This window comes from Stomoxys calcitrans, chromosome 5 (assembly GCF_963082655.1).
Source record: "Stomoxys calcitrans chromosome 5, idStoCalc2.1, whole genome shotgun sequence".
NCBI classification, from domain to species: Eukaryota; Metazoa; Arthropoda; class Insecta; order Diptera; family Muscidae; genus Stomoxys; species Stomoxys calcitrans.
The window spans coordinates 97,645,433-97,667,871 of NC_081556.1; the positions used below are offsets into that span (position 1 = coordinate 97,645,433).

General features: G+C 42.0%; 1 protein-coding gene across 1 annotated transcript; it reads right to left on the reverse strand.

Moving 5' to 3' along the window:
• Positions 1-5,249: 5,249 nt before the first annotated feature.
• On the reverse strand, positions 5,250-15,305 carry LOC106080905 (angiotensin-converting enzyme). Its single transcript, XM_013242509.2, has 6 exons — positions 15,179-15,305; positions 6,841-7,408; positions 5,864-6,776; positions 5,682-5,804; positions 5,445-5,623; positions 5,250-5,380 (listed from the first exon to the last, which is right to left on the reverse strand). The coding sequence occupies exons 1-6, from the start codon at positions 15,218-15,220 to the stop codon at positions 5,370-5,372; spliced, it is 1,836 nt and encodes a 611-aa protein (XP_013097963.2). The 5' UTR covers positions 15,221-15,305; the 3' UTR covers positions 5,250-5,369.
• Positions 15,306-22,439: the final 7,134 nt, after the last annotated feature.

Below are 22,439 nucleotides of genomic sequence, written 5' to 3' on the forward strand. Positions count from 1 at the left end.
TTCTCTCGATTTGACTTCTTGAGCCCTGGAGGCCGCAATTTTTTTCGATTTGACTTAAACTTTGTACATAGTGTTCACTTATGACTTTCAACAATTGTGCCATGTACGGCCTAAGTCCGATTACAATACAGATTAAGTGTGAGGCAGCCACTGCGGCTATGAGACTTAAGGCGATGGGAGAATGGATTGAGGATGGGAGCAGGTCATACCATCGCGGTATAATCAAGGCGACGATAGGAAACTTGGAGGAAGGCAAGAGGTTTCCGATCAGATATCTGAGATGAACCTTGAAGTCGAGTGCGAGGCACTGCTGCCATCGGCACAGTCTTGAATTGACGGAACCCTAGAATTGCCATCAGGTAGATCATGTTACACGGATGGATCAAAGCTAGAGGACAGAGTGGGTCTGGGGTTTACATTGAAAACCCAGGGCAATAAAAACCAGGACGGTAAGGTCACGAACAGTCTTGCAGTGTAAGAAAGAGATTAACGCCTTCTCTGAGGATGGCACAATCTGCATCGTTTGGATGCCGGGCCATAACTGAGTAAGGGGAAATGAAAGGGCAGACGATTTAGCGGTGAAGACCAGAGGACTGCCCTCAATAAACTTGGTTAACCCGAAGCCTTTCGGGTGGACGCAGTCCGAGTTAAGTGAGTGGACGACGAATGCGCATGCAATATTGTGGAACAGCGAAACGGTCGGTAGGACGGCGAAAATCCTATGGGGGCATCCAGATCGTGAAAATACAAGGCTAATACTGAAAGGAAGCAAGAAGGAGGTAAGTATAGCCATTGGTATCGTAACGGGACACATAGGACTACGAGCTCACTTATGTTAAATCGGTGCGGCAAGTATTAGCATGTGTAGGGTATGCGGGGAAGATGATGAAACGTTGTAGCATTTCCTTTGTCATTGCCCGGCTTTCGCGTCCAACAGATACCGGTGCATAGGTGGAGACACAATATCAGACATGAACCAACTTAGGGGAGTGGTATGGAAAACAATTAAGGATTTTGTAAGTAGCACGCTATTTCTAACTTAAAATTTTCTATTTAGAGGTTGCTTTATAGATTTTATAGCGCACAACAAGCCGATTACTGGCTTAGATGTATGTCCATAGTGGCATGGGGCGGATTAGTTTTTGCACCCATTTTTCAACCTAACCTAACCTAACCTAATTCCGATTATAACCTGATATAGCTCCCATATAAACCGTTCTCCCGATTTGACTTCTTGAGCCCCTGGAAACCGCAAGTTTTGTCCGATTTAGCTACAATTGTGCAGATAGTGATCTGTTATGACTTCCCACAACTGTATCAAGTACGGTTCAAATCAGTCTAAAACCTGATATAGCTTCCATTTAAACCGATCTCCCGATTTGACTTCTTGAGTCCTGGAGACCGCAATTATTTTCGATTGGGCTTGTTATAGACCCGTATAAACTTCTTTCGATTATCCTTTTTTGGTTCCTAGAAGCTTTAAATTTTACTAGTCTGATAGAAGTTTGGTATGTAGAATAAAATTATGCCCTTCAACTAAATTTATTTTGTTGTTGTTGTTGTAGCAGTTTATTGTGTTCTATCTTTCGTCTGCTTGATACTGTTGAGTGTCAAGACTCCAGGAACTCTGCGACTAAGATGGGGTGCGTCCACAGGGATCTGGGTCTGAGTCGAATGGGTCTGGCCGGGCAGTTATACAGGTGACGTGTATCGTGCGGTCCCTGGTTACAATCGAGACATACATCTTGCACGTCAGCATCAATCCTAGCTCTGTGGGAATGAAGGCGGCTGCATCTGCCGGAAAGTAATTGAGCCAAAACTACTCTGGTTTGCCGGGGGACGTCGATTTCTTCGAGTGCAATGGGTGGCGGTCGTTCTCCAAGGACTACATTCACCCGGTAGCCAATTACCGTGTCTGCCTGAATGTTGTTTAGACCCGCTTGATATGCCGCTTGATCTAGAGATTCTCTCTTGTAGCGCTGAACCTCACGCTCTAGATCGTGTAGATCTACCTTAAGGCTTCTGGGCGGTGGGTATCTATCCACAAGATGATGATTTGGATGGTTTCTGCAATAACAGCCCAAAAGGTATTGCTTAGACAGCATGTAGTTATGTCTTCGCACTGGTAGGATCTTTGTCTCCTGATGGAGGTGGTCCACATGAGAACTGAGGAGACAGCCCGTCGCAGTTCGGAGGGCGGTATTCTGACAGATCTGAATATTATTCCACTGCGTGTCACAAAGTTGACGAGACCATACTGGCGCTGCATAACTTACCACAGACAATTGCTTTGTACGTGGTCAACAAGGTTTCTTTGTCTGCACCCCAAGTGCTGCCAGCAAGTGACTTGAGGACCTTGTTTCTACTTTTGTCTTTATCGCTGTGACATGTGGGGAGAAAGTGTAAGATCTGTCAAATGTGACGCCAAGTATTTTGGGACACTTGATGGTCGGAATCATTTCTCTATCGACCATCACAGTCAGCTCAGTATTCACCTCACGCGTATTTGTAGTAAACAATGTGGCTGAAGATTTGGTGGCGGATATCTCCAAATTTCTTGCAGCGAAATATAAGGCAAGCTCGTTGAGATAGACGTTCAACCTATCGCAGTTGTCATCAATGGGTGGGGGGCCTGATGCCATGATCATACAATCGTCCGCATATGATACGATCTCTATGCCGTCTGGAGGGGTTGGAATGAAGGATAGGTAGAGGTTAAACAGTGCCGGAGATATCACCCCACCTTGGGGAACCTGCCTGTTTCACTCTACGGTGTTTCGACTTCTTATCCCTAAATTCCACAAATGACTGGCGACCACACAGATAATTCGCGACCCATCGTTTCAGGCCTGGCTGGAGGGACGTGTTGGCGATGTCCTCAAATAATTTGGCATGGCTGTCCAGTCCAGTGCCTCGAGGACCGTCCTATCACATGGCCTGGGCTGATGGAAGCCACGGCAAATGTGTGCGGTGATGGCATGCAAAGCTGTTGTTGTGCTGTGCAGTCTCCGAAATCCATGATGTGCCTCGAGGACTGTCCTATCACATGGCCTGGGCTGATGGAAGCCACGGCAAATGTGTGCGGTGATGGCATGCAAAGCTGTTGTTGTGCTGTGCAGACTCCGAAATCCATGTTGATGCTCGGCGAATTCTCCTACGAGGCTCGGGCGGAGTAATGCCTCAAGCGTCTTTGCCATTGGTGAGAAAAGGGAGATCGATTTGTACGACTCCCCCAAACTCGGGTCTTTTCCAGGCTTCAGTAGCGGGATCACTCTGCCCATTTTCCAGACATCGGGAACTATAAGAGTGTTCAATTACAGGTTGAGGACAGTGGTAAGGTACTCAACTCCAGGTGAATCCAGATTCTTCAACATCAATGTAGAGATTCCGTCGGGACCCAACGCCTTAGATGATTTGGTGCCACGGATGATATGCGTAACTTCGCCCACGGTAAATTGTGATGGCTGTTCATCGGCTCGGAGACCACGAATACGGCGAATGGCTCTCCTCCATGCCCTGTCTTTCTGAACAACCTGGCGCATCTCTTCGAATCAGTCAGGGTTATTTCGCCAAAAGTGATTGAGGTCCTTTCATCCCGTCAACCGGAGTTCGAGAGTGACTTAACAGTAGACCACAGTTTGCCTACACCGGTGTCTAAGTTACATTGCTCTAAGTGTTCCAGTCATAAATTCCGCTTATGTTCGTTGACTCACCTGTTTATTTCCATATTCAGCTCGCTGATTCTGGGTTTAGCGGGGTCCATAGCACGAATCCCATCACGCTCATCTGAGAGTACCACTGCTTGCGCCGGGAAATTGGGCCGCACTTGGGGTATTCGACCGGCTGGTATTAAGCGAGCGGCTGCTGCGTTAATGATGTCTCGGAATTTCATCTCCGCCACAAGCACATCAGAGGGGGGGTGGCAGTTCACTGAAGCGGCGATTGGCATACTCTCTGAGGCCATTCCAATCGGCCTTCTTATGAATTTATTTTGTATACATTTTTAGCAGAATCCATGGTGGTGGGTTCCCAAGAACCCATGTATTATTTGGTGGAAATACCCCCTATGGTGGTGGGTATAAAAATGACAATCCCTTAACTAGTCTTCGAGATACTTACTTTACTTTAATTGGCTATGGCAGAACATTTGTTCTACTAGCCGAACGTAGAATAGCATACCAAGCTCCTCGATCTTCTTCGCTCATTTTATTATCTCTGGCGCCAAGTTTCGAGGTATCTCACACCACTTGATTTTTCCATCGGGCTTTTGGTAGTACCGGTTTGCATGTACCACCGAAATATAACTCTTGAAATCGGACCAAAATACTTAAAAATTTATTGTTTTTGAAAATTGAAAAGGTCAACTTTAAACGGTCGTATCTCCCAAACTAAAAATCTGGCATTTTTGTGGGTAGAATTTTTGAAAACTTTAGAATGTTTTACATAACAAAGGTTCATTCAAAATTTCATAGGAGCTCATGGAAATTTTGATTTGTGCCACCTGTTTCCTTTGGCCGCGCCATAGTGCGACGGTGGTGGGTATACAATTTGTTCCAATTTCTGTTCTGCAAAAGTGTCCCGTAATGATTCTCACGATCCGGATCTCCCTTCAGATGGTCAGCACGAACATTCGATCCCCTTTACTTCACTATGGCCTGGCACTAATATTGGGTTGCCCAAAAAGTAATTGCGGATTTTTTAAAAGAAAGTAAATGCATTTTTAATAAAACCTAGAATGAACTTTAATCAAATATACTTTTTTACACCTTTTTTCTAAAGCAAGCTAAAAGTAACAGCTGATAACTGACAGAAGAAAGAATGCAATTACAGAGTCACAAGCTGTGAAAAAGTTTGTCAACGCCGACTAAATGAAAAATCCGCAATTACTTTTTGGGCAACCCAATACAATGTGCATTGTGCCATCCTCAGAGAAGGCGTTAATCTTCTTATTAGACTCCAAGAAATCGCCTTGAATGTTTGTGCCCTGGTTGCGAACATCTTTACTCTCCGTATAGATGTTCACAATCTACGTCCTTGGGTTAACACCATTTTACCTTACTCATTGCCCCCACTTCCCGGAATTCCACCTGTAGGACCGTATTATGGGCAGACAGTCAGAAACAGATCGCAGTCCTGCATCCTCAAGGCACATACACATACCACCAGGCCCACTATGTCTTCTAGTTATGATCCATCCCTCTTATAGATCCAACCAGATCCAATCACTGGAATATGTCTCTTTCTTTTTTTTACAAAAAAAAACACATTTTTTATTCTATATATTCTTTTCATTGGTTTAGTCTTATTGTATTCAAATAATTGTAAATGTGATCCACCTCTTCCCACATAGAACCTGAGAAATATGCTGCTCAGAGTACCTCTGAAATTCGAAAAGGAAAGCATTGACATCCGTTATATATTTGTATTGAGAATGGGTGACTTACTATATTGGCTTTCCTTCCAGCCAATCTTAACCTTGTTCTGTTCATTCAAGGTCTTTATCCAATCAATAATGGGAGTGTAGTATTCCACCAAAGGATCAGCACATAGCGATGTGTTGTCTGTTAAAATTTTCGATACAACATCCTTCCACGGCTTGGTGGAGCCCAGAGCCATCATGGACCTAAAAATTGCAAGCAATTTAAGAAAGTTTCTGTTTTTCAAATCCCTTCTCAACTTACTTCATGGCATTGCCCACATCTTTGTTGCCATAGAAATCGCAATTATACAATTGACCCTGTTCGCCGGCTTTTTGGCATAAGGCTTTGTAGAACTGATAACCCACAACCTCTGATACGAATTTTCTGCAAATAAATGAAATGAATAAAATTCTCTCACTTTCTGGAGGAGGGCAAACACTTACTGAGTTTGATGATTTTGCTCTACATCCAAATAGAATTTGTAGGGGAAATCAATGTATCCCTCTTCACGATCCGAAGGTGGCTCCACTCCCGCATAGTCTTCCATTAGCTTCCAGTAGCGTTTATTAACAGTGTCCATGTCCACAGTATCATTCAATAGCTCATTAACAATTTTGCTGTGCACATAGTATTGGGGAATATTCACAATGGTATGAATGCCCATGCGGAAGAGACGATTCATAAGGGTCTTCTCGCTGAATTCGAAATTCTTGGCCAAGCCAATGGCTTGCAAATGTTTGGGGGTGCTGGCTGACAATATCACTGCTTCACCCACAGGGTACTCCAAATCGTAGGAATCAAAGAAGTAGGCTGGTAAGTTCTTCTTCTCCTGGGCATATTGGATGCGACCAACATAGCCATGCATTTGCATGAATTTCTTAAAGTCGACCTTTTGACAATACTCCATGTAGACCTTGGGTGTTAAATCAAGAATATTTGCTCGGCAGCTGCTCTCACTCTCCGACTCATCTTGTGCCTTTAGGCGATTCTTAAGGAAGTCCTCATCTAAATCGGAGAAGCCCAATGACTTGTAAAAGTCCTGGGCGTCGTTAAGCAATTTCTTGCTGCTGAAGTCCTTTACAAAACCATCGTAGGGGGGCAATTCCTTAAAGGGGAAATAGTTTTCAATGACACTACCCTCCTTCCAGGCCTGGGCCAACACTTGTTGGTACAAATGATGGGGAATGGGACCCTCGGCATCGATAACCTCGCTGCCATACTTTTTGTGCAATTCGTGTCGTATAAAAGCGTGCAGTTGCTTATAGGTGGGCTTAAGTTCTTCCATCACCTTGTCCATTTCCTTCAAGAACTTCTCGATGTCAAAGTTAGAGTAATACATATTCATAACGGGGCGATCTGAAAAACATTTCTTTCTCTAAAAACGAAAATCTCTAGTGTTGTTGATATAAAGAACACCTACCTAAGATTTTGGCCGATTTTTTCATAGCCTCTATAAATGTATAGAAATTTGTGGCAGCCCAAACTGTGTTTTTCTCTCGCCAAGCATTCCAATAGTATTTCAATTCCTCAGGATCATTGCTGGTCTCGTACACATTTTGTATATCAGGATAAAAGGCTACGGGACTGTCATCCTGATCGGGCATATTCACACCACCATTATAAGGCTCAATGTCTTTGTCAGAGGCCAGTGTTTGCAGGGCATCAAGTGAGACCACAATCGATTCGAAATAATCATCGCCCAGAACAAAGAGATCGGCAACTTCTCGTAAATTGTTTAGAGCGCGTTTAATTTCAGGGTCTTGAATTTTACTTTGATCAAACTCAGCGGCTTCATTAGAAAAATCAACCAATTCTTCGGCAATTTTTTTAATGTTCGATAATTTGCCAAAAGAAGTGTCCATATCATCGTCGTCGTTCATGGCAAAGATTTCCGCACAGATCTTATCATACAGATTGTAGTACCTTTCACTAGTCTTGGCCAAATAGTTCTTAGCCTCCAATTCGGTGTTGGTGGCAGCTAAGGAGAGCTAAAAAACATAGAAAAGGAAAATAAATAAAAGGTTAATTTTTTTTTATCATCCAGAAGTGTTCTTCGATAATCCTTTCTGGGTTCCAAAGGCACATAAATGGGTTTTTTAAAGATCCAGTAATCGGCAATATAGTGATCGAATGGATACTTACTTCTCCAAATCCTTTAAAGAATCCTTCTGAGTTCCCTGAGATTTAGTCCAACTTTAGCAAAATCTTGTTGAATAAGATATCTCGATGTTGGTAGGTGGGGGAACCTCAAACGAAGAAATTACATTGCCACTTCTGACCAATACTGCTAGGATTGAACTCCCAGAGGAATGAGGAAGGAAGATATATGGTTTCGCCTCCATATAAAATCGACTTTTTTGAAGGACTTTTGCAAATTGGTCAGTGGAGAAATGGAATTCCTTCCTAGAGAGGATACAGAAACGGACATTACTTGGTGATACTGAGAGGATAAGAAGCAGTACGACCTTTGGCCACTGGTCATATAGAATTGCAAGGGCACCCACATGAAATAGGTGCGGCGAGCGAGTCTGTATACAGGACATGTAGAAGTCACGATGAGACATTTGATCACTGGCTATGCCAATGCCCAGCTTTTGCAGGAGAAATGTCCCAGCTTTTTGGATCGGATGTTATACCGAACTTGACAGAGTGCTTTCAGATCGGTCATGGAATTTAATTTAAGAGAATTAGGAAATGTGTAAAAATCATAGATTTCGTGACATAGGTCTTTTAAGGCTTCTTTTCGGTTGGAGCTCAATTCATGAGCAAAATTTATGAGACCAAGAAGATCACTGTTTAGATCACTGTTTAAGGCAAAATCTTACAATTATGGTCCTATTAATTACGGTAGTGGCTTAAAAAAAACGAGGTTAATTCAATACAAATACCTAACGTAGCAATTTTAATATGAGTGTATTCAACGCGCATAACAAAGGTTCATATACAGCTCAGTGTTCCAAATATAAGCAAAATCGTATTGTAATACTCCTTTTGTGAGCCCTTATTAAGATCTGAAATCGGAAGATATGCCAGCTATATCCAATTGAGGTTCGATATTACACGTCCAAGAACATAACCTACGTATTGGCAAAGTAAGATTTCAGATCCATATCAAGATTTGTTTTATGTTTAAAACAGAAATTCGGAGCGGAGCGGGGCAGGCCTTATTTTACCGGAGCGAGAGCGTAATTTTTTAGAACCCGGAGAGGGGCGAAGCCATTTTCAATCTCAAAATTCTCCGTTCGGCTCCGTTCTCCGTTCCGCTCCGTTCTCCGTTCCGCTCTCCGCTCCGTTCCGCCAAAACAAAAACCCTGCCATATAAACCTATCTCCTGGTTTAGGGTCTTAAGCTCAAAAAACCGCTTTTATTGTCCGATTTCGCTGAAGTTTAAGACCGCGAGTTGCACTAGGTCTCCCGATAACTGAACGGAATATGGCCTATGTCGGATCACGATTAGATAAAGCTGCCATAGAAGCCGAACTACCGATTTTGGATCTTAAGCCCATAACAGGCGCGCTTACCACCCGATGTTATTAAAATTTAGAACAGTGAGTTTTATTTGCCCTATGGTACATAGGGAACGAGTATGGTCCAGATCGGTGTAGTTGGCTTATAGGTGTAGTTGGTTTATAGACCAATCTACCTATTAAGGGTCGATAAAATTTGCCCTGCACGAGGTTGTGCATAAAATAGAAGAATCCTTCGATGGCAAGACGTACAAACTGGCGATATTCATTGACATCGAGGGGGCTCTTAACAATGTGCGGACCGAGAAACTGATCCACTCCTTAGACCAGTAGTAAACCACGCCAGGGCACGGACACGCCACAGGGCGGTATTTTATATCCACTCCTATGGGTCACCACCATAAATGACCTATTACGGATGCTGACTTGAACCCGTCTGCTACGCAGACTATGTTATAATACTTCTAAGGGGTAAGGATCCGAACGAGATATGCAGAAGGTCCGAAAGGGTCTCGCATATTGCATATGACTGGGCTAGACACAGAGGTCTCAATGTTAATCCAGAGAAGACTGAAATATGCCTGTTCATGAGGAAGACGAAGGTGGGCCGATTTAACGCACCACGTTTCCTTAATAAGCAAATTTTGCCCATGAACATTCCACTAAGGAACAGGGACAAACTTCTCACATATCAATAAGTGCAGTCCGATTCAAGTTTTAAGCTCAATGATAAGAGGCCTCCTTTTTATAGCCGAGTCCGAACGGCGTGCCACAGTGCGACACCTCTTTGGAGAGAAGTTTTACATGGCACAGTACCTCACAAATGTTGCCAGCATTAGGAGGGGAAAACCACCGCTGAAAATTTTTTCAGATGGTCTCGCCAGTATTCGAACCCAGGCGTTCAGGGTCATAGGCGGACATGCTAACCTCTGCGCTACGGTGGTCTCTACGGTGACCTTCCTCAATAAGACGATTTCGATATCTGACAGGGTCAAATACTTAGGTGTGATCTTGGACAGGAAACTGAATTGGAAGTGTCACATTCAGGAGCGTACTGAGAAGGCTCACAGATGTTGGGCTCTATATGACTCCGAGGATAGTCCACTGATTCTACAGAACCGTAATTAGACCAATACTTACTTACACCTCAGTAGTTTGGTGGACTGCTATGGAGAAAAAGAGCTATATAAGGACCATACAACAGGTTTCGAGAACATGTTGTCTTGGCATAGGCGGAGCAATGAGAACCACGCCCACTAAGGCACTGGAGACTATTCTAGATATACGACCCATTGACATACAGATTAAGTGTGAGGCAACTACTACGGCTATGAGACTTAAGGCGATGGGAGAATGGATTGAGGATGGGAGCAGCTCATACCATCGCGGTATAATCGAGGCGACGATAGGAAACCTCAAAGGAAGGGGAGAGGTTTCCGATGGGACACCTGAGATGAACCTTGAAGTCGAATGCGACGCACTGCTGCCATCGGCTCAGTCTTGGATTGACGGACATGTTACACGGATGGATAAAAGCTAGGGACAGAGTGGGCCTGGACTGACATCTGTTTTAGACTGCTTGACCATAATACGGTCCTGCAGGCGGAGATCCGGACGATCACGGAATGCGTGAAATGGTGTGGTGCTAACGCAAGGACGTCGAGTGTGAACATCTTTACCGGCAGTAAAATTGACATAAGGGCAATAACAAACAGGACGGTAAGGTCACGAACAGTCTTGCAGTGTAAGAAGGAGATTAACGAATTCTCTGGGGATGGCAAAATCCGCAACGTTTGGGTGCCGGGCCTTAAGGGAGTAAAGTTAAATTAAAGGGCAGACGATTTGGCGGTGAAGCCCAGGGGACTGCCGTCAAAAACCTATGTTACCCGAAGCCTTTCGGGTCGACGCAGTCCAAGTTAAAGTAGTGGGCGACAAATGCGCATGCAACATTGTGGAACAGCGAAACGATCGAAAGGACGGCGAAAATCCTAGGGGGGATTTAGATCGTGGGAAGATGAGGCTATTACTAAGAGGAAGTAAGAAGGAAGTCAGTATAGCTATTGGTATCATAACGGGACACATAGGATTCCTAACTTAAACATTTTTTTTTTCGAAGTTCCTTTATAATTTTAAGAGCTCACAACAAGCCGATTACTGGCTTAGTGATTTTGAATGATTGATTTTTCAAGAGCTATAGGAATTTTTCTCAAAAAACACAAACCACACAAAACACAGAAAAGTGCATGCAATCTTTATTTGAATTGATAGAACGGTCCAAATAATTTAATGTTTGCCGATTGTTTCATGCAAATGTTGTCCGCGACTGCGCCTCAAATGGTCCCATCCGCTTAGTCCAATTTTGGCATACTCTTTCTAACATTGTGGCCGTTATCTCACGAATAAATGCTTTAATGTTGTCTTAATTGAAGCGGGCTTGTCTGTATAGACATGATCTAAAACATAGCCCCACAAAAAAATTGTTTAAAGGCGTTAAATAGCACAATGCAGTCGGCCAATTGACCGGTCCGGAACGTGAAATAAAATATTCATCGAATTGGCCTCTCAATAAGTCCATTGTTATGCGTGCTGTGTGGCAGGTGGAACCGTCTTGTTGAAAGCAAATGTCATGCAAATCAAGCTCTTGAATTTTGGGCAAAAAAAAGTTCGATATCATTTCTCGGTAACGCTTATTCACAGTTTGGTTAGGTTGAAAAGAGGGTGCAGATATTAATCCGCCCCATGCCACAATGGACATACACCTAAGCGAGTAATCGGCTTGTTGTGCGCTCTAAAAACTATAAAGTAACCCCTAAAAAGAAAATTTTAAGTTAGGAATTCCGTGCTTATGAAATCCTTAATTGTTTTCAATACCACTCCCCTAAGTTGGTTCATGTCTGATATTGTGTCTCCACCTAAGTGCCGGCATTTGTTAGACGCGAAAGCCAGGCAAAGGAAATACACCAACGTCTTATCATTTTCCACGCATGCCCTACACATGCTATCACTTGCCGCACCGATTTTACATAAGTGAGCTCGTAGTCCTATGTGTCTCGTTATGATGCCAATAGCTATACCGACCTCCTTCTTGCTTCCTTTCAGTAATAACCTCGTCTTCTCACAATCTGGATCCCCCATAGGATTTTCGCCGTCCTACCGACCGTTTCGCTGTTCCACAACCATTCACAGTTACGTTACGATTTGCATCATCTTTGAAGAAGTACGGCCCAATGATGTCACCAGCCCATAAACCGCACCAAACTGTGACTTTTTCTAGATGCATTGGTAGCTCTTGCAATGCTTCTGGCTGATCTTCTTGAGCCCTTAGAGGGCACAATTCCTATCTGATTTGGCTGAAATTCGGCATGACTTGATTCATTATGACTTCCAACAACTTTGCTAAGTATGATTCAAATCGTTCCGTAACCTGATATAGCTGCCATATAAACCGATCGGGGGTCTGGACCTCTTGAGTCACTAGTTGACGCAATTCTTACCCGATTTGGCTGAAATTTTGCACGACGTGTTTTGTTTTCATTTCCAACTACAGTGCCAAGTATGGTTTAAATCGCCTTATAATCTGATATAGCTGCCATATAAACCGATCTTGGATCTTGACTTCTTGAACCTCTAGAGAGCGCAATTTCTATCCGATTTGGCTGAAATTCAACATGACGTGTTTTGTTATGACTTCTAACAACTGTGCTAATTATGGTTCAAATCGGTCCATAACCTGACAGAAGTGCTATATAAACCGTTCTGGGGTCATGACTTCTTGAGCCTCTAGAGGGCGTAATTAATACCCCTTTTGGGTGAAATTCAGCATGACGTGTTTCATTGTGATTTCTGACAACCGTGCTAAGTATGGTTCCAATCGGTCCGTAACCTGATATAACTTCGATATAAACCGATCTGGGGTCTTGACTTCTTGAGCCACTAGGGGGCGCAATTCTTATCCGATTTGGGTGAAATTTTGTTCAACGGCTTCTCCCATGACCTTCAATATACGTGTCAAATATGGTCTGAATTGGTTTATAGCCTGATGCAGCTTCGTTATAAACCGATCTCCCTATTTTACTCCTAGAGCCCCTAAAGGGTGCACTTCCTATTCGATTTGGCTGAAATTTTACATAATGTGTTCCACTATGATGAAAAACGTTTAATTCAATAATGGTCGTAATCGAACCATAACTTGTTAGCAATTATTTTCTTTTATCCTTTGTTTGCCTAAAAAGTGATGCCGGGAAAAGAACTCAACAAATGCGATCCATGGTGGAGGGTATTTAAGATTCGGGCCGGCCGAACTTAGCACCCTTTTACTTGTTTGAGGTTGAAAAGTCTTTTAATTGTACAACGGTCAAGAACATATATACTTTGGGTCCGAAGTGGATGTGCGGGAAAGTGGATATTTGGGTTGTATTTGTAGTGGTTATGCCGGTTGTTGTAGTAACAAAAGGAGACAAAAATACTAAACTCGCACTTTAATTTTAAATTCGTTGTTGATCCTTCCTTTGGTCCTGAGTTAGAACTCAATGACTTTGTTGCATTCCTTATATCACAAAAAAATGCATTGTGAACGTTTTTGGACATCCGAATCACCATTTAACAAGTTCAATGCCATGTTTTTAAAATTTTCCAATTGAAATTTAAAATTTTTAAAACTAGAAACATTGAAAACAAGTGAAAAGGCGTTAAGTTCTGCCGGGTCGAACTTTGTATACCCACCACCTCGGGTATATATGTAAACCACCTTTCATCAAAATCCTGTGTCAAATTTCAGTTTAATCGGATTATAAATGCGCCTTTTTGGGGCCAAGACTTTAAATCGAGATATCGGTCTATATGGCAGCAATATCTTGATCGATCTATCTTGCAAATCTTGATTGATCTAGACCAAATTGCAGAAATATGAGGGGCTTAACTTAACGCTCTGTGTCAAATTTCGGCAACATCGGACAATAAATGCGCCTTTTATGGTTCCAAAACATTAAATCGAGAGATCGGCCTATATGGCAACTATATCCAAATCTGGACCTATCTGAGCCAATTTGAAGAAGAATGTCGAAGGGCCTAACACAACCCACTGTCCCAAATTTCGGCAACATCGGACACTAAAAGTGCCTTTTATGGCCACAAAACCTAAAACCGAGAGATCGGTCTATATGGCAGCTATATCCAAAACTGGACCAATCTGTGACATATTGCAGAAGTATGTCAAGGGGCTTAACTTCACTCACTATCCCAAATTTCGGCGACATCGGATAATAAATGCTCTTTTTATGGGCCCGGTCTATATGGCAGATATATCCATATATGAGCCGACTAGGGCCAAGTTGAAGAAATATGTCGAAGGGCTCAACACAACTCACTGTCCCAAATTTCAGCAAAATCGGATAATAAATGTGGCTTTTATGGGCCTAAGACCTTAAATCGGAGGATCGGACTATATGGCAGCTTTATCCAAATCTGGGCCGATCTGGGCCAAGTTGAAGAAATATGTCGAAGGGCCCAACACAACTCACTGTCCCAAATTTCAGCAAAATCGGATAATAAATGTGGCTTTTATTGGCCCAAGATCCTAAATCGGCGGATCGGTCTATAGGGGACCATAACCAAATCTGGACCGATCCATGCCCAATTAACGAAGGATGTTGTAGGGCCTAACACAATTCACTGTCCCAAATTTCAGCAAAATCAGATTATAAATGTGGCTTTTATGGGCCTAAGACCTTAAATCGGAGGATCGGACTATATGGCAGGTATATCCAAATCTGGGCCGATCTGGGCCAAATTGACGAAGGATATCGAAAGGCCTAACACAACTCACTGTCCCAAATTTCTGCAAAATCGGATAATAAATGTGGCTTTTATTGGCTTAAGACCCTAAATCGGCGGATCGGTCTATATGGGGGCTATATCAAGATATAGTCCGATATAGCCCATCTTCGAACTTAACCTGCTTATGGGCAAAAAAGGATCTGTGCAAAGTTTTAAGCTCAATATCTCTGTTTTTAAAGACTGTAGCGTGATTTCAACAGACAGACGGACAGACGTGATTTCAACAGACAGACGGACATGTCTAGATCGCTGATCAAGAATATATATACTTTATAGGGTCGGAAATGGATATTTCGATGTTTTGCATTTACGGAATGACAAAATAAATATACCCCCATCCTTCGGTGGTGGGTATAAAAAAGTTACATTGTACTTTCTTCTCTTTTACCTTCGCGATGTTTAATATTGAAAAGCAGTATTTAAGCGTTATTTCGGATTGTATTCACTATAACTCACCTTGCACACTAGGGCGATAAGGAAGACTTGTAACAGCTTCATTTTGCCCTTTTCCGTTTGTTCTTTCGTAAAACCGCTATTCAGACTTGAAATTCTTGATGCTAATACTTTGGGTTCTCTATGAAGACTGATCACAATTCGAAATAAATTGACAAAAGCAATCATTGTGACCTTTTGTACTGATAAAGCTTATCACCTCGAGGTTTTGAAATGAAATAGAAATTATTGTTTTATATTGCTGAATCTGCAGAACTATTTTTGTTTTATGAACTAAACTGAATGATCATGGGATGCAAAGTAGAAAAATATGCACATACATAATAAATATTTTCTATAATAATTGTTATAGGTGTATGTCCATTGTGGCATGGGGCGGATTAATATCTGCACCGTCTTAACAATCTATTGTCAAAACAATTTCTTTATTCGTTCGTTCCCACGCCACTCACACCTGTCCCAGCCGACCGAGGGGGCCATCACCCATTACGTAGGGATGCGTACACTCCATAGTCCGAACTATGGAGGGTTAGTAGAGCGTTAGGGTAATACTGGCTACAGAAATTTCAAAGCCAGTTAAGCACTAGAGCTAGATCAACATACACATTATGTCTAAGGCAACATAGATATTACACAGCAATAAAAGGACAATAAATATGTATACAGTCTTCTCTGGCAAAAGCAACTGAAATGCCATGAATATTCCATTAAGGAACAGGGGCGAACTTGTAACAAATCAATGAGCGCTGTCCGATTCAAGTTTAAGCTCCTTTTTATAGCCGAGTCCGAACAGCGTACGACACTTTGTGGAGAAGTTTTTACATGGCTGCCATACCGAATGGTACAGTACCCCACAAATGTCGTCCGCATTAGGAGGGAATAACCTCTGGTGTTCTCGCCAGGACTTGAACCCAAGCGTTCAGCGTCATAGGCGGACATGCTAACCTCTGCGCTACGATGGTCTTGTCTAGCAACTTCTATAACAAACTACAGATGAAGGATAGAATTCTTTATTACATGAATAGGATCGGTGAAGGATATACTATTTACTATACAATTTGTTATGTACATCACACAAAGAGCGAACCGGATTTTTTAATTCGTAATTAGATCTCACTAAAGGTAGTCTAAGAGGCAGAGTATTTCGGAGAGGAATATAAATTTGTAATTCGCCAGTGAAAAATTGAGAATCAATCTGACAACGCAATAATTTAAAAATAAATACGGCCCTAAGCACCAAGCGCCTCCTTTCGAGCGTTGGTAAATCATTAAAATTCAAGCGGTTCCCGTAAGGCTCCTAGGGGTTCCCGTAAGGCTCCTTGGGAATTAATCTAACCCCGCAATAATTTCACTATAAATACGATCCTAAGCATCAAGCGCCTCCATTCGAGCGTTGGTAAATCATTAAAATTCAAGCGGTTCCCGTAAGGCTTCTAGCTCCTACGTCCTTGTTAGCTTCAAAGAGCTAAAAGAATAAATTGTACCTGTCCTGATTCAATCCTTTCTTAATAGCACTTGCAGAATGGGTTCCAAACCACAAAATCGTATCCCAATGTAGGCCGGACTAAGATTGTAAATAAACGCTTGGTCATATAGGTTAGGTAAGGTTAGATTTAAGTGGCAGTCTGCCATCAGACTCATCAGAACAGAAGAAGGATAATGCCTTCTAGGTCCTACCGTTGAACCATTCAGATCGCTTTAGCCCAAAAACTTGCGAATTTTCACATCCGTTAAATCAAACAGGTTCTCAATGAAATGAGAACCTAAAATGAAACTCATGCTGACTGCTAGTGCGGGACACAAACACAGAATGTGTTCTATTGTCTCTTCTTCTTCGATGTCCCCTCAGCTTCTGCAAATGTCGTTGCTGGCAACCTTCAGTCTGTCAGCATGTTTTTCGGTTAAACAGTGACCTGCCATGACGGACGCAATAACTGATACGTCTGTTCCATCCTGTGACAGCAAAGCGATAGACCTCTTCAAGTCTAGATTAGGCCACATAGTTTTGGAATGCTCACAACCCCTTCATTGCGACTATCTATCATTCGTTGTCCTACGGACCTGGTCCTGAAAACTTAGTTTACAGGTCACTAAAGGCATATCCACAGATTCCAGTTTCCCTGGAATGTGTAAGGAAGTTCCCAGTCTCGCAAGCTCGATCGCTTTAGAATTCCCTGGGATATCCCTGTGGCTGCACAGATGCAGTTTGAACTGTTCAGTCATCTCCTATCGAGATCTGCCATAGTCGAGGGTGGTTTTTGCGTTCAGAAATACGTTCTCTAAGGAATTTTATGGTTGCCTATCTGTCTGAGAAGATATTTATGCCAATCGTCGTAATGACATTATATCTTAGCCATTCCACCACTTCCTTAATTGCATGGATCTCCGCTTGATACACTCTGCAGTCGTCGGACAATTTTTTCGATATGAACAGTTCTAGATCTTTAGAGTACACCCCAAAGCCCACCTGGTCGTCTAGTTTGGAACCATCAGTTTAGAAGTCTCTGTAACTCGTAGCTCCAATCGGTTCTATCAGGAATAGTGGTACAGTTTTTTTTATCAAAAAGCGGCTCAGGTAAGTTGTAATCCACACTGTCTGGAACTTCGGATATGGTATCAAGGATAACACAGTGTCCGTAGCCGCCACATGACCAAAGAGAAAACTCGCTTAGTCTCACGACAGTGTTCGCAGCAATTTGTCTAGCCACAATGTCCAGAGGCATAAGATGTAGAATTAAATTCAGTGCATCAGTTGGTGTCGTCCTCAGTGCGGTTGAGATGCACAAACAAGCTATCCTTTGGTTCCGGTTGAGTATTGAACAGTAGGCGGACTTTTGAAACGCTGTCCACCAGTCCACAACACCATATGGCATTATAGGTCTGACAACTGCAATATATATCCAATGTATGACGTGCTGTCTAAATCCCCAACTTTTGCCAATGGCTCTTTTGCAGGTGTATAGGGCAAGAGTGGCCTTACTTGCCCTTCCCAAAATGTTGGATTTGAAGTTCAATTTCCTATCCAGCAAAACACTCAAGTATTTTGCGCTTTCTGGAAATGGAACATTCTTTTCTCCCAAGGAGACAGGTGCCACTGTAGGCAACTTGTATCTTCTGCTGAAAAGATCTACTTCTGTATTGGACGGATTTGAGCCTAGACCGCTTTCGGTAGCCCAATTCTCTGTAGCACGTATTTGGTCCACTAGCCGAACGTAGAATAGCGTTCCAAGCGCCTCAATCTTCTGCGCTCCTTCTAATATCACTGACAATAAGTTTCGAGGTGTCTCCCACCACTTGATCTTTCCATCGGGCTCTTGGTCGTTCTGATTTGCGTGTACCACCGGGATCGCCTTCAAAAGATTTCTTTGCTGTGGCTTCTGTTTCTATTTTGCCAACATGACCTAGCCAAAGCAACCGTTGTATTTTGATACGTTTAACTATGCTAATGTCGTCATAGAGCTCGTGCTTCATAAATTTTACGAAGAGTTTTTCTCTCAAACACTGCAAGCACTGCCATGTCTGCTTTCACAACTACTCAAGCTTCGGAGCCATACGCCAGCAAGGGTAGTAGCAGTGACTGGTATTATGTAATCTTCGTCTGTCGGGAGGTGGATTGTAAATATTTTGATACGTTTAACTATGCTAATGTCGTCATACAGCTCGTGCTTCATAAATTTTACGAAGAGTTTTTCTCTCAAACACTGCAAGCACTGCCATGTCTGCTTTCACAACTACTCAAACTTCGGAGCCATACGCCAACAAGGGTAGTAACAGTGACTGGTATTATGTAATCTTCGTCTGTCGGGAGGTGGATTTACTCCTCAGCTGATTGCTCAATCCAAAGTAGCATTTGTTAGCCAGTATCATCCATTATTATACCCTACACCACTACTGTGGTACAGGGTATTATGACTTAGTGAATTTGTTTGTAACTCCCAAAAGGAAGAGAGATAGACCCATTGATAAGTATACCGATCGACTCAGAATAACTTTCTGATTCGATTTTGCTATGTCAGTCTGTCTGTCCGTCCATCGGTCAATGTTAATTTGTGTACAAAGTACAAGTCGCAGTTTTCATCCGATTGTCTTAAAATTTGGTACAAGCATATTTTTCGGCCTAGAGACGAAGCCTATTGAAATTGGAAAGATCGGTTCAGATTTGGACATAGCTCCCATGTATATTTTCGTCTGATTTTATGTAATAAAGCAATAAAATGGTAATTTATTAATCAATTCTCTCGAAATTTGGCAGGAAGGATTTTTTTATGAGTCACAACATTACTGGTGAATTTCATGGAAATCGGTTCAGATTTGGATATAGCTCTTAATATATATATATCTTTTGGTCTTTTGTAAACCGATTCTGTCAAAAATTGGCAGGAAGGATTATCTTTTGACTCTCAACAGTTTTGGTGAATTTCATGGAAATCGGTTCAGATTTATATATAGTTTCATATATATATATCGCCCGATTTTAATTTCTGGAGTCACAGCAAGCGCATTTACTGACCCATCTTGCCAAAATTTTGCAAAACGCTTTCCTCGAAGCGTTCAAAGTCGAACTCCTTGTAACAAAGCCGTGTTGGCAGGTTGACATAATTGGTGTGAAGTGGATGACCCTTCGAGAAACCAGCAGTTCAAACAAATTGGGATTTCACCTAATTTTGCAATACCAATATTGTTTTAAATAATACATCTGCTATCATTGACCTTCAGGAATGAGAAAAATTTCCTGAAGATAATCTTATATATAAAATTGAATTTGTGTTTGTCGGTTTGTTTATTTGTTCCGTACAGACTCAAAAACTGCTGAACCGATTACCTTGACATGTGCACAGATTATGTAGGTTGGTCTGGAAGGAAACACAGGCTATATAATTTTTTGATATCGGGAGGGGGGCGGACCCTCCCCCTTACCCCAAAAGTGCTACCCAAAAATAAAAGTGGACCGATCGGGACAATATGGGATTCAAATGAACGATATTCAAGAGTAGAGTACGAATTTCATAATGGAAATTGGGTCCAAGTACCCCAAAACCGCTTAAAAGAGGTTTATTTGACGATCATGACAATATGGGACTCAAAGGAGAGGTATTCGAGAGTAGATTACGAATATGGCCAGGAAGGAAAAATAGGCCTTGTAATTTTTTGATTTCAAAAGTGGACCGATCGGGACAATATGGGTATCAAATGAAAGGTATTAGAGAGTAGAATGCGAATATGGTATTCAAATTTGAGTCTAAGTACCTATTGGGCCATCCCAACCACAAAATTCGCCCAAACAGACATATTGGACGTTCATGTCAATATGGGGCCCAAATGAAAGGTATTCGGGAGTAGATTACGAATCGGGCATACAAAATCTGATCGAAATATAGGGGGTCACCCTACCCCCCATAAATGTCTGAAATGCACATGGTTTGTTTGCTCCGTAAAATCAAAAACGGCTGAACCGATTTCCTTAAAATTTTCACACATTGTCGGAAGGAAACATAGGCTTTATAATGTTTAGATATCGGATGGGGGCGGTCCCGAACACTATCAAAAACCAAAAGGAGACCGATAGGCACAACATGGGTATCAAATGAAAGGTAGTGGTGAGTAGAAAACGAATATCGTATTAAAATTTAGGTTTAAGTACACAGCGGGGCGGCCCAACCCAAAAACTCCTCTAAACGTATATATTTGACGTTCATGTCAATATGGGTCTCAAATGAAAGGTCTTCTAGAGTAGATTACGAATTTGGCATACAAAAACAGATCGAAGTATAGGGGGTTACCCAACCCCTATATTAGCCGACAATGTCTATATGGGGCTTAAATGAAACATATTTGGGAGTAGATTACGAATATGAAATTAAAATTTGAGTTCAAGTCTAGGTGGCGCTTTTCCTTCCAAAAATAAGTCAAGTAGGTTGATTGACCCATTATGACAATATGGGACTCAAATGAAAGGTATTTGAGAGTAGAAAACGAATTTGATATCCAATTTTGGAGCCAAGTGTTTGGGGGTACGCCCTAAAGCACCCCCTAAATTGAACTTCATTTCCGATTATGGCAATATGGAGATCAAATGAACGGTATTTGATTGTAAAGAACGAATTTGATATCTATTTTCAGGGCAAAGTGCCGGTGGCCGCCCAGGCCGAAAACACCCTCCCAACGGTTCATATTTACCGACCAAGGCAATATCGGGCTCAAATTAAAGGGATTTGGGAGTGGAGCACAAATTTGATATCCATATTTCAGTCGAATTGATACTTATACTTTACGGTAAATTTATCCTTATTTTCGGGACAAAGACCCTGGGGTCCACCCTCACCCAAACAGAACTTTTTACCGATGATGCAATTATGGGGCTCATATAAAATATATTTGAAAGTAGCGCACGAGTCTTATATTTACTTTAATGCCAAAAGTCTGTGTGGCCACCCGACCCCCGAAATACACGAAAAATATGTACATGACCATGGATGGTATCTCACAAATGTCGCCAGCATTAAGAAGGGATAAGGATTCCAGGATTCCAACGCAGGCATTTAGTGTCATAGGCGGACATAGGCTACAGTGGCACGAATTACATATCCACATTCAGGCCGAAATTAATGAAATTTGGGAGTAGGCGTAGCGGAGCGGGCTCTGTCCTGGTAGTGATCCTATAAATAAGGCCCTAGGTGATAAGAAGTATCACCTTTTTCATAATGGAATCTTCATGCAAAAATTAAGTAAGTGGTTATAAACGCCACAGGATTTACGAATATTGGCCGGTACACCATCCCGCCCTGGCGTTCTGGAGCTCTTCAATGATTTTAAACCATTCAGCACTTCATCATCAGTGAGAAGAATATGCTGGAAATACTTCAACCTATTAATGGAACTGTAAGATAATTTAATGTAGCTACATTGTAATATAGCTCCTTTATATATGTTTGTTCATCCAATTTCGATTAACATTACATTAATCTTTTAATTCGTTAACCGATCTTCAAAGCATACGGCACGAAGGATTCTCTTGTGACTCTTGTCATTACTGGTGAATTTTATAAAAATTGGTTCGGATTTTAATAAATCTACTGTATATATATTGGTCTGATTTTTGAATAATATGGCAGAATATAGCGTCCAATTTATGTTTACAGAGTAGGTGTAGGTCATTATATAGTAGGCAACGCCCGACTTTCCCCTTACCTTTCCTGCTTTTTTATTAGAAATGATTCACATAACTTTTGCAAGAATATTAAACAAGAACAACAAATGCACGATA